General features: G+C 29.4%; 2 protein-coding genes across 2 annotated transcripts; both read left to right on the top strand.

Annotated features, from left to right (window-relative positions):
• Positions 1-2,540: 2,540 nt before the first annotated feature.
• MKS88_002959 (uncharacterized protein) lies at positions 2,541-8,490 on the top strand (the record flags this gene model as incomplete). Its single annotated transcript, XM_067216012.1, has 2 exons — positions 2,541-2,712; positions 3,080-8,490. 2 exons carry the CDS (start codon positions 2,541-2,543, stop codon positions 8,488-8,490), a joined length of 5,583 nt encoding a protein of 1,860 aa, XP_067073534.1.
• Positions 8,491-8,531: 41 nt separating this feature from the next.
• Positions 8,532-13,874, top strand: MKS88_002960 (uncharacterized protein; the record flags this gene model as incomplete). Its single annotated transcript, XM_067216013.1, has 1 exon — positions 8,532-13,874. The coding sequence occupies one exon, from the start codon at positions 8,532-8,534 to the stop codon at positions 13,872-13,874; it is 5,343 nt and encodes a 1,780-aa protein (XP_067073535.1).
• Between the last annotated feature and the right edge of the window lie 367 nt (positions 13,875-14,241).

Genomic DNA, 14,241 nt, shown 5'->3' on the forward strand with positions numbered 1-14,241 from the left:
TATTCTCATGAGGAAATTTAAAATTCCGTTTTTGTGAAAATTTTATATCTTAATGACTAAAAAAAAAGAAAAATCGTATCAAAAGAAAAAGAATATGTCATATAGATTCCTAAATAGACAAAAGTAAAAATACGACCTTAATTTTTTTTAGGAAAATAAAAGAATATATAGTCTGTCAAAAAGTATCTTTTGTTTTTTTATTTAAAAAAAGGGGGAAATGTTATGTAGATTTGTAAAATTATGTCATTTTGAAAAGTAGAACTCAACTATAAAACAAATACATAGAATCAGACAAGTTTATTTAATTAATTTTTCTTTTTCTTTTTCCTTTTTTTTTTTTTGTCGCACTTCTATATCTTTTAAATAATATTTTTTCCAAACGTTACAACATGAATTATTGTTATTGTTTATAATGTTTAACATTATTTTAGGTGATACGTATAATTACTGGGAGCTTTATCTAATTTGTTATCGCATAAGAGATAAGAGTGAAAAGTATGAATTATATACATCTAATACCATCTTACCATAACTTTGTTATTTTACGTATACATATATGTGTGTACATTTGTGTGTGCGCACAATTAAATGCGCCTTTGCCTGCATGTGTGGTTAAATAAAATTATAAAAATAAGAGCTGCCTATTCTAAGTAGCTTTATGAAGAATATATTTACCTTTTAAAAAGTAAAAGGAACGCTTTGTTTATTTTATTTCTTTTTTTTTTCTTTTTATTTTTCTTAATCTTTCGAGCCCTTTAGTGTTACAGTACATTTATAAAACAATTCAAAGTATTACTCTCACTTTACGCATTGTAAATATTCCACCTGTTTCTGGTACTGCAAATATTTGACGATTAATAGTAACATTAATTATAATATTAATTGTAATATTAATTATAATATTAAGGGAAATGTCAATTGTAATATTAATTATAATATTAATTGTAATATTAATATTAACATTAGTATTAAAAAAAAAAAAAAAAAAAAATACGCGTTTCTCTGTTTTCGCTATTTTTGTCTTTTCAGTTTTAATGAAAAATAATAAATTAAATTTTTATCAAAAAAAAAAAAAAATATAATATAATAAATTTTATATATAAAGAAAAATATGCAAAACTGATATGGCATACGATGTTATGTTATTCATTACATGTAATAATAAGTTAAAAGAAGTATATTTAACACTTATAACACTACATGAGTAATTAAAAAAGAAATTTCGCTGAAGATGTTATACACACATAAAATAGTATTTCTTGTTTTCGAAAAATTTCATTTGAATGCTGAAAATAAGAAACGAAAATTACGTCACTCAAGGCCTTAGCGTCGAACATAAATAAGTAAATATATAAATACATATATACATATATACAAATATATATTTTGTACGTATATATATGTATGCCAAATAAAATACAGCAGCAACAATTATTATCTGATAAGAGTAACAATTCTAATTGTTTCATTGATTGCTGCATTATTGCCTTTTTAAGAATTTCTTTTTTTTTTAGTAATTATGTATTATTATAGCAAGCTCGAATACATATTACTTTCATATATATGCGCCGTGAATATATAATATATGTTTAAGTACATATACATATATCTGGTGTAACAAAAGAACTATATACAATTATGTGCACAGGGCGGTATTTTATTTTATTCTGTTTTGTTTTTTTTTCTTTTTATCTATAGTTATTTGTGTACGTATATACATATCAGTACTCATTTGAAATTCGCCTTTTTATTTGGCTACTCATTATTACCTTATCACTTCTTTACGTTTTTGTACGTTCATAAAAAAAAGAAAAAAAGAAAAAAAAGAATGAAATAGAGCAAAATATTTATGAGCAGCTAACGTAGGGATAAAAAATGGCCCAACCGTGAATATCACAATCGCAAGTTTAACAAATATAATAAAGTAAAAATATATAAGGAACAAACAAAACAGGAATAAATAAAACAGGATTAAACAAAGCACGAATAAACAAAGCACGAATAAACAAAGCACGAATAAACAAAGCACGAATAAACAAAGCACGAATAAACAAAGCACGAATAAACAAAGCACGAATAAACAAAGCACGAGTAAATAAAGAAAAAATAAAAATAAAAAGGGAAATTACACGTTTGCGAAAATTCCGATTTCACTAATCTTTTAACGTATGTGTGATATTATTAACAATTCGACAACTTTTCGTGTATTTATTTTTTTTGTATTTTGAAAAATGAAAAGCTTAATTTTTAATTGTGTAATATTTATACGTACACTTAAACACATTTTGAACAATAACGGATAGTACATTATTTCACAATTCTGAAATTTTATTATATAAATAATAGAGCTTTTTTAAAAAATGCTTTGGTTTTAAAATACGGTATGTGTATTCCCTAATTATTAATGCAATATTTTTAATTTTGCTTGTTTGTTCACCTGTCTATCCTTCTGTCTGTCTGTTCGATTTTTTTTTTTTTTTTTTTTTTTTTTTTCCCTTCGTTTGCTTTATAATTATTTAAATGATGTTAAATTAAAGAGAATGATGGATAGTGAATATCATGATGTTCTTGATAGAGCAGATGAAATAGAACGAGTAGGTGATTTAAGTTGTAATAAAATTAATGACAGTAATAGTTTTACTAACTCTAACTTAATTACTTGCGATAAATTTTTTAAAAGCAAAAAAGAAGATGAGGAAAAAAAAGACAGCGGTATGGGGAAAAAAAAAAAAAAAAAAATTGCGTGTGTGTTTGCATTAAATTGTAATATGCTTAAATAGGAGAGGCAGCATATACATCAGGTGCGAATACCATGTGTACACATATATATATATATATATATATATATATGTTTATGTACATATATGCACATTCGCAGACCTACTCACGCAATCGTTAATTGTCTGTATGTTCATTTTTAAGTGCAAATAATACTTTGCGAAGGAAGGAGAAAATGCTTTTTTTTTCCACTTTAAAATAATATATATATATGTGTGTGTGTGTGTTATTTTGTACATATAAGCTTATGTATTTACATATATATATATAAATGTACACATCAATACACACACCGAAACAGACGAAAAAGACGAAAGAGACGAAAAAGACGAAAGAGACGAAAAAGACGAAAGAAACGAAAGAGACGAAAAAGACGAAAGAGACGAAAACATTAATCCCTATGAGGTAGCCCCAAAAAGCAATAGTAGCAAAATGAGTAGTGATAATAATGCAAACTTTGTAGACGAAATAAAAAGCAATTGGAGTAGAAGCGAAAGTATTAATCGTTACAACAACATAAGTGATAGTCTGTCCAAGTTGAAAACTATCATAAAATATGAAAAACAAAAGGATGATGTAGAAAAAGGTGGAGAACAAAAAGCAAGTAAAAATGAAGAATATATGTACAATAGAAATATAGAGCATAATACGAGTGAACATGGAATATTCAATTTATATAATGGGGAGAAAAGTATACATAATAATACAACTACGTATGCTCAAAAAGGTGTAAAAAAAGCAGACAAAAATAATAAAGAGAGGAAATTATTAAGAAATATTGCTAAAGCAAATTCATTGAAAAAAATAGAAAAGAATATAAACCTTTTGTTAGAATCAGATGATGAAAGTACAAGTGATATAGATGCTAATAAAAATATAAATGAAAAATACACCTATGGTGAACGGGTAGCTGAGTTTACAAATATACCTCCGTCTGTGATAATAAATAACTATAGGAAAGAAGCAAGTAGCTTTGATAACACACTTGGAAAAAATAATTTTTTAGGAAGACATGCAAATGAGAATGATCAAAGTGATAATAGTTACTGTTATTACAACAGCCGTAGTGATATTGGTAGTATAACGAATGGTGAAGTTAACATTACTAACAAGAGAAAGGAGGTTAACGTAATACCATATAATTTTTCGGAGCAAAAAAGTATGGTAGATAACTATTTGATTAACACCTCGTTAGATATACCGATAACGTCTGCTCAAGGTTTCAAAAGGGAATTCAGCTTCGATTGTTACGGAGAAAATGAGAAATACAGCAATGCATACGCAAATGGTCGTAGAAGTAATGGTAACAATAACGATGTTAGTAGTAGTAACAATATTAGTAGTAATAATGTTGGTAGTAATAATGTTGGTAGTAATAATGTTGGTAGTAATAACGCTAGTAGTAATAACGCTAGTAGTAATAACGCTAGTAGTAATAACGCTAGTAGCAATAACGCTAGTAGCAATAACGCTAGTAGTAATAATGCTAACAGCAGTAATAACAATGCTAACAGCAGTAATAACAATGCTAACAGCAGTAATAACAATGCTAACAGCAGTAATAACAATGCTAACAGCAGTAATAACATGAACAGTCTGAATATCAGCAGGTTTTCCCAATTTTCCAACATCAACGAATTGGTATTAGACGACAGTAACACATCCATTAGCTCCTTTACATTTAACGGTAATATAAGTAACACACTAAGTAAGGACACACATAGGAGGGGTAACGGAAGTGAACATAATCATTTAAGCAGTATGTATAGCGATAATTATATAAAGGACGACGATAATGATAATGATTATGATGAAAAAGTGACAGGGAAAAAGGAAAATTTAGCAGAGAAGAAAACGTTAATCAAGAAGAGAAAGTCCGATGTAAATTTTCCGTTGGACAATAATAGATATAATAGTTGTAGATACTACGGAAGCAGCCTTAAAGTTAATAATAACAATTTAGCTAATAGTAACAAGAACACATTAGGAAACAGTCTTAGGGGGAGTTTAAGCAGCAGCCACAGAAGTAGCATACAAAATAGGCATGTAGATAGCTTACAACATAGCCACTCTGGAGACCTACAAAACAATCATACGTACTTGATTTCTGAGAAAAACGTGATAATGGAAAATATCTTACCAGAACATGTATATTCTCTTCAAAATAATGCAAGAATAAACACATCTACCAACGGAATAGTAAATGAGCCAAACTCGAACAGCTCCAGTGTAATAATAACCAATAATAATAAAATCAGTGCACATGAAGATAATGCAAATTGTTTTAATAAATTTGATTTAAGTCCGAATAGACAAATTTCAAAAAGAGAGGCAGCTAAATCTAACGCCGACCTGAATGTATCATTTGCGCAGTTGAATAGCAGTCCTAATGTAAAAAAAGATGATTGTGCAAAAAACAATAAAAAAAATATAAATGTAATGGCAAACGTTGATTTTGATAATAATATATTCAAAAATTTTAATAAGGAAAAAATTTTAATAGAATCTCAAAAAGAAAAATGTAATTTTAAAGCAGAAATGGTAAATGATATTGAAGCAGCGGCTAGGAACCCAATTAATGATGAGACCGATAGAAAAAATATGAATGAAATTTACAAGAAGATAAATTCTATTTCGATGTTGAATGATCTTAGTTTGAACAAACTGGAGAGTCTAAACAGTAATATCATGGATTTATACATGAAAAATAATTACGAGGATAAATTTCTCGATGATGTTATTTTAGATGATAGTATTTTTATTTCTTCAAATAATTTAGAAAGAGATAAGACATTATGTCTTCATAGTAGTAGTAGCAGAAATAATGAATATAAAAATGGGCATTCCTTCTTGTCAGAAACTGGTGAAACGGACAGTATTTTCAAAATTTCATTTAGCTGTAATGAAGATATAACAACACTGTCAAATAGTAAAAGAAATAACATGTTTAGTAACAGTTTAGTACTGAACGAAATAGCAGCAAAACAGATGTACCAACAAAATGGGAATACAGAAAAATGCAATTATGATAATGCAAGTCAAATGAAAAATGATGATAATCTATTTTATAACAGCGAACACAAGTTATATTTTAAAAAAACATCTATGCTTTCCATGCCAGAACAAGAGCAAAGAATGAGGATCCCTGTTCATGCTTCCTTAAGCGAACAAGAGGGGAAAATGGAAGAACAAGAAGCAATGGAAAATGAAGAGGAAATGGACAAACAAGGAGTAATGGAAAATAAAGAGGAAATAGACACACAAGGAGTAATGGAAAATGAAGAGGAAATAGACAATCAAGTAGTAATGGAAAATAAAGAGGAAATAGACTCACAAGAAGTAATGGAAAATGAAGAGGAAATAGACACACAAGGAGTAACAGAAAAACAACAAAACAATAAAAATGGCGTACAAAATGCACAGTATAATGTGGGCACTTTAGAAGCTCAGTTGGACAAAAATGTATGGTTGAAAAATACCATGAGTCTTCAAAAAGATTATTCTCATAATACAAAAAATAGAAAAGCGGAAACGTTTTCTGTTGAGCAATTGTCCAAGTACCCAACGGATGTACTGATAAGAGAAAATAATGTTTTTCTAACAAATAGTAGTCGATCATTTACCAACAAAACAGATATCATAAATAACTTCTCAAATTTTGAGACTTATAATTATGAAGACAAAATGATGAAAAGTGAGTTTAAAAAATCGTGCAATTTAACTTTGTTAAATACAAGTGGAATTTCTGACCAAGGCAAGGAAATTTTGAGTAACAACAAATATACGAATAAGTTACAACAAATATCTGATATTCATAAGGAAGATTTAAATTATATCAAATTAGATCACATGCAGGAGAATACTTATACAAATAGCTCAAGCAGACATAATACTATTATTAATTGCGATCAGGAAAAAACAGCAAATATACAGGAAAAAACATTAGATGTACAGGTAAATTCGCCGAATTATGATAAAATTTTTGACAGGAAAAAATCCAGCGTAGTCGATACTAATCATAGTATATCAGAATGTATAAAAAGGAAAAGAAGTGAAAATGACTGTAACCAACTAAGTGTTAATGCCATTATGGCAAATACGAGCATTTTTGACAAGACAAACACATCGAATGATCATAAGTTGAAAGTACGGAATAGGAGCAATGAGAAGGATTACGAATGCAATATTAGTGGAAAGGTCACTATCAGTCAAAATAACAACAATAACAGGTGCTATTCTATGGAAGGTGCATGCAAAAAGGGGAGTAATGATGGATCGGCTAAAATTAATGCTATTCTTAGAAGAGAAATATATATGAAAAGTAGTAACAGTGAGGAGGTGGCTACTAAGCAGGGGGATAAGGAAACGAATTGTTCAAATGGAAATGGAAAGAATGAAAATGTTAGCGTATGTGATGATATAATGTATGAACGGCGTGATATTTCCGATGTAGACAATAATGAAATGGAGCATAGCGTTTCATACAACGTCAACGAGAGGAATGACGAAGGGGGGAATAATTACAAAGAACACACTGCTGAACGTGCTAAGAATAAGAATTCATTTTCATATCAAAATTTGACAAGTTATGTAAGTAAAAATAGTAATATAAGAAGCAGTAGTTGTATAAATCAAAATAGCATGCATTGCAGTAGTACTAAGGAGCATGCATATAACTGCAAAGACAGTACTGACAACATTAACATTTCACAGTTTTCGATAAAATCAAGGGGATGTCAAAGGCGGTCTTACTCGAATTTGTCACATGGTAGGAATTTTGACGTTATTCAGAATGAAATGGCAGCAGGCAAAAAGGAGGTAGCAGCAAGTGAAAAGCAGTTAGCCGAGAGTGAAAAGGGGGTGAACCCCTTTGAGGGGCGTAAGGTTAGCCAAGTATGGAAGAACAAAAGCAAAGAGGATCTTATCTATTTGTCCTATCAGTCTAACGGGAATGAAATTAAACAAAGTACTATGAGCAGCATGTCTGATATTTTAAATTTTGGTATTAACAACAATTCTGCTGTTTTTTTTTTTGATAACATTCATAATTCATCAGAGTATGCCACAATTCCAAAACCAATTCACAGTTCATATTTTGATGATGAATGTAGGTTGTCACATGTAAAAGAAGAAGTAATGAATGTGGAAAGTTCACTACAAGATAACAAGAACAATAGCAGTAAGAATAATATAAACTATTGCAAAACTATACCTTTGAATGATGTTAAAAGTTTCATTATTAACTCGAGCATAAATAATAGTTCTTGTTATCAAAATGATGTTAGTCAGAATAAATTAGAAAATAATATGCCTTTGCTTGATAACATGAACAGTAGGAGCGACCATGTTACTGTGTCTAATCTTATGTCAGTAGGAGAAAAGGGAGTAAACATTAAAAATGAAATTTTATATGATAAACTATTAACTAGAAACAGTAACAGTGTAACAATGAACGGAAAAAATGAGTGCAATATAGGTACTAACCTTAGTATCGTCTGTGCAAATAATGACGGTAATAAAAATAGCCGTATTGATAGTAATGAATGCGAAACAGAGCAAAAAAAGCACATGCATAGTAGCAGCTTGTGTAATGCTGTGAATAAATTATATACAGAGGATACAAATGCTCAAGATGATTTAAAAGAAGGGAAAGATAATATGACATATAAAAAAAAAAAAAAACTCCAAGTGAGCTATCTAACGATATTTTAGAAGTATGTAGCACTAGTTACTCTTTTGAAAAATGCGAAAAAATGTATAAACGTAATAACCAGCGAGAAAAAAAGGATTCACCTGAAAGCAGAGAGGATATCAATGCAGACGGAAATAAAAATGTAGGTAATGAAAGAAAAGCAATAATGTGCAGTTCCTCATGTAATAAACATAGAAACAATGAGATGAATAATCCTGTCAAAAGGGACCAACGTGATGATGATAACAATAAAAATGGTTCATGTGATGTCAAAAATTCATTTTTTGAATATATTGATGAAAAAAATAATTTTTTTCTAATGAATGGTGAAGCGAGTAAGGAAGGGATATCGAATAAGTTTAAGCATATCTATACTTTTGCCCCATTAGAAGAAAATTGTAAAGACTCAATAAATTACAAAGTGGAAGAATTCAGACGAAACAGTTATGGCACCTCAAATGGGAAAGGCACTGGTGTTGATACGGGTGATACAAGTCGAGAAAAGAGGGGAGAAGCAAAATCCGATAGCGATTATTTAATCGATGGAAGCGAGAAGAAATATGATCACCATGAAAGTAGTTACCTAAAGAGTTGGACGTGCATTGACAGCAACTGCAATAAGGTGGATGGAAATTATTCAAATAGGAAAACAAGTCAGAGTTTTAAAACAATTGATGATGCCTATGGCAGTAGAGCGGTACATGAAGGAGGGAAAGAGTACGACGAGCAAAATATAAAGACTGATATTCTCTGTGAAGGAAATTATAGAAATGACTCCAACTATGGAAGTAAAACCAACTATGGAAGTAAAACCAACTATGGAAGTAAAACCAACTATGGAAGTAAAACCAACTTTGAAAGTAAAACCAACTTTGAAAGTAAAACCAACTTTGAAAGTAAAACCAACTTTGAAAGTAAAACCAACTATGAAAGTAAAACCAACTTTGAAAGTAAAACCAACTATGGTAGTAGTATCAGCAATAGACTTGAAACGAACAATATTAATGGTAATCATAGAAACAATTCCAAGAACGTAAATTATGGATTGACTTATGCAAACGCAGATGGTGCTAGTGATGCGTGTAATAAGGAGAACATATTTGGAAACTACTCCTCTAACATTTACGAGAATGATAAGGTATTAAATAAAGAGTTTTATGATGATGATGATGATGAAAGAAGTAAAAGCAAAAGAATAGATATGGTGTACTATAACAGAGGTGAATACAGTTGTGAAATAGATAGTCCAGAAATGAATGAAAACATGGAAAAAAATTATTACACAAGAAATGTGTATTTGGAAAATAAACAACATAATGAGAATAATTACAACGAACAAGATATAAGAAAAAAAAGAGAAAAAAAAAATGAAAGTAGCCATTGTAATAATAATAATAATGATAATTCTATTACAACGAATAATAAAAATGGTGACTACAGAAAGAATTCCATCGAATTAAGTGAAAAAATGAACCATAAGAATGGGAATGCATTAAATAAATATTCAACAAATGACACAAATAATATTAATGAAAAGGAAATAAAATCAAAGGTACCTAACTCTGAGGATGGAAAAAAGAACATATATGATATTATGCATAATGAAAAGGAAAAAAACAAAGGAAAGAATTTGATGATGAATAAAAATAACCAAAAAATAACAGGAGATAATAATGTATATATAGAAAATGGTGTTAATAATAACAGCCATTACAGAAGTCGCACTATGTATGCACATGAAGAGAGAGGTAGAGAAAATATTTATCTGGGCCATTCGTATACCGTTAATTTGAACAGAGAAGAGGAAGTAGAAATAGAAAGAGAGAATGAAAGTAAAAGAGAGAGAGAGATAGAAAACGAAAGAAAGAGAGAAATAGAAAACGAAAGAAAGAGAGAGATAGAAAACGAAAGAAAGAGAGAGATAGAAAACGAAAGAAAGAGAGAGATAGAAAACGAAAGAAAGAGAGAGATAGAAAACGAAAGAGAAAGAGAGATAGAAAACGAAAGAGAAAGAGAGAGAGAAAGACAAAGATCCTGTTGCGGGAATGATACCACTTTGAAATACGAGAAAGAAGATAATACAATCGAAAGGGCAAATGATCAAATGAGTGTAAACGATTCTTTCTGGAGGAATGAAAATAACGAAATAAAGTCAGACGTAGCAACTGCTCAGAATGTTTGGAATGTACCGTACAATAATAAGGAGGTGAACTATTTTGTGGAAGATATATTGATGGAACCATATAATAAGAAGAAAATATATAAAGAGAATAAGAAGAGATATAAAGGCGAAGAAGAATATTATAAACGTGGCATAAAGGGGAATATTAATGATGTTGTTATGTATGATAATTTTAGTAGAAATAGGAAAAACAAGGATGATCAGATCTATGACGTGCCAATGTATAATAATAAAATAAATTCGAAATATTATAATGAAGGGAATAAAATATTTTATGACCATATTCATAATAATTTTGACCATACAGCGAAACAAAATTATTATTACGATTATGATCATCATCAGCATCAGTATCACTATTACGACTGCGATCAAAATTATGAGTACCGTTATAATGACAATGATGCAAATGATTATATGAAAAAAAAGGAAACCTATGTTGTGCATAAGAATTATGAACCGAATGAAAAATATGAGGATACAAATTCCTTCATTTCAGCTGAAAAAAGAAAAATAGTCGAAAAATCCAAAACGAGTGTAGGTACTTTGGAGAATTATTTTCATAAGGATAAGAAACATTCCAATATAGAACTTCCAACGGGTAATCTTTCAAAGGAGCAGTATCTAAGAGCTCACACGTCCTCCTACCTAGAAAAGGGGAATGAAAACAAAAGGGAAAAATATAACGATAGTTTTCTTCTCAAAAATGAAAATATACAATGCGGTACTAATAAGGACAATACGTATTATAATAGTAACATTGTTGATCTAATTAATATGAACTATCTGAATGGTTATGGGAACGAAGCGAACATGAATGGGAATGAGAATGGGAACGCAAATGAGAATACAAATGCTCATGAACAATTCAGAATAAAAGGAAACGACAATTTATATGACCATGCAAATTATCATCAAGAGGTCGAAGAAGTAGAATATAATCAAAATAGATATACATCCCAGGGAAGTAAATTTCGCGAATATCATAGAGAAAATGATGGAAAAGATAGTCCACCTTATAAACGTAGTAGTAGTAATAATGATAATAATGTAAATGCGTTTACACCTCCTTTTATATATGATACGAAATATAAATATGAACAAAAAATTAATTATGATAAAGGGATAGACAAAAGAATAAGTGAAAATGCTAAGAGGAGGAACTACTCAAATGATGTTAATTATGACACTCCTTTTAGAAAAGCTAATACGAATTATGAAAATTATAAATTCACTAGTGATATACACAATGAAAATTACGACAATTGCTGTATTATGCACTCTGATGGAGCTAGAATAGGCAGGAATACAAATTACATTGGGACCTACAATAATGCAGTGGTATATCGTCATGCAGATGTTCAAAGTTACGTGTGGGGTAATGAAGGAAGAAATGGGCATGCTAATTTTGACAAAAGGGAGAATAACACTGAACAAATTAGTAGCAGCAGAGGAAATAGTAGAGGGAATAATAGAAGCAAGAACAGAAGCAGTAATATCAGCAGTGTTAGTGTGAGCAGCAATAATAATGAAATTTTGTATGATATGTGTCGTGAACATTTGGACACCTTGGGGAAAGAGAAAAATACACAAGTGCTCAGCAAAATAATGGATGTTATGATGAATATACAGAACGACTTGAAGGACGTAAAACACAAGTTAACTAAAAAAAAGAAAAAGGAGTTGAATGAGAATGAAAATGAAAATATAGACAAAGAGACAGAAAAAAGGAATAATAATGAATCATGTATAAAGGGTGATAATATGTCATCTAAACATCAGAGTAAAAAATGCTTAACATTTTTGAAAGAAGAAAATAAAGTAGATGAGGGAAGGAAGGATGTAGCATTAGATGCCTACTCAAAGGATGGAAGATCTATTGATAAGGAAAGCAAGGAGACGAAATTTGGTAGCGATGGTAGTACTACACCCAATAATGGATGCAAAGAGGATAAAGGAACGAAAGAAAAGGATACGTACGAAAAGAACGTCAACGAAAAAGGCACATACGAAAAGGGAAAAATTCTAACGAAAGGTTTTTCAAAAAATGGAGTAAACGATATCGATAAGGCTTTGGAAAATAATAAAAACCATTTTAGTAAAAAACAAAGAGAGGAGTCAATAGATCAAAGGAAAAGGAACATAAATAACTTCACTATAAATAAAGAATTATGCACAAGTTTTAACTTAGTGTTAAAGAATTTAAATTATGAGAATATCGATGATTCAGTTATTTGCAAATCGAATAGATTATATTTATTTAATAAATTTTTTACCTCTTTGTTTTATAAAGACAGTACTAGGACACATAATTTTATTATGTTTAATATTTACAATATAGAACAGAAAAGACAAACACATAAAGTTTCTTTATTTCAAGAAAAGGATTATTATGACATGTTTCATTTGGCTTATAACAACTTATTATTTTATGCTTTTGACTGCTATAAATTTTATCGACATATAAAAAATAAATTTAAGGATACATATAAAATTTATGAAAATTCTACTATGTGTTTATATATTAATAATAATTATGAAACAAATTTAATAAATAGAATTTTCATTGAGCAGAATAACTATAACAACAATGTATACCACTTGAATGAAAAAAGAATATTGAAGACTTCAACTAAATATTTCTTGGATCATTTCTTATCCTTAATAGATAAAAAAATTAATATAAAAAATATAATCCCATTAATGAAAAAAAGTAATTATGAATTAGATCAAAATAATTTATACTTCTTCATTTCGACCTTTAATTTAATGGACAAAATTTTTAGCGATTCAAATGGTTTTGATTGCAATAAAAAAATTTTTGAAAAAAATTCTCCTAATGTAAAAAATTTCGCAATTTTTTTTAAGTTCATAAATGACGCCTCTAATTTTTATGACTCATTCATTAGTGGGACTAACGCGAATAATAGTGGGAACATTAGCACAAATGCTAATAATAACCCGAATGATATTCCTAATGATAACACAAATGGCAGTGAAGTACACAGAGGCTGTTACAGACTAATAATTGTAGCCTTACATAAAGGAAAATCGTTCAAGTACAACAAATTGTCCTTTAGTAGTTTTATGAAAACGAGGGATAATGAATTACACAAATATTACAATAATTACGACTCGATGTCTTTTGAAAATAACACCGTAATACTTTTTAACCTGTCCTATGCCGTTCCCTTTTATTATGTAGAATATTACAAAAACTAGGGAGCGCATGTGTGTAGATATACCTACATACATGCATACACATACACAATTATATATAGATGTCTGCTTGTACTTAGGTGTACATGCATATATAAATTAGCATTTCTCTTCACAGCTTTACTGGTGACAATGATCATATAGAATATTAACATGCCAGAACATTAGCCCTTATGCGTGTAGGGAAATTATCTGCATATATGTATATATGCACGCACATATACTTGCATGTATACATATGTGAGCTCTACTTTATATATAAACACTGCGATCATTTGTCCTAATTTGTGATAACTTTTTGTTATTTTGTACAATTTTCGATCATTTTTATGTTTTTGATGTTTTTGGTATTTTCTACGTTTTTTATTTT

The sequence above is a fragment of the Plasmodium brasilianum genome, chromosome 9 (genome assembly GCF_023973825.1).
Source record: "Plasmodium brasilianum strain Bolivian I chromosome 9, whole genome shotgun sequence".
Taxonomy (NCBI): Eukaryota; Apicomplexa; class Aconoidasida; order Haemosporida; family Plasmodiidae; genus Plasmodium; species Plasmodium brasilianum.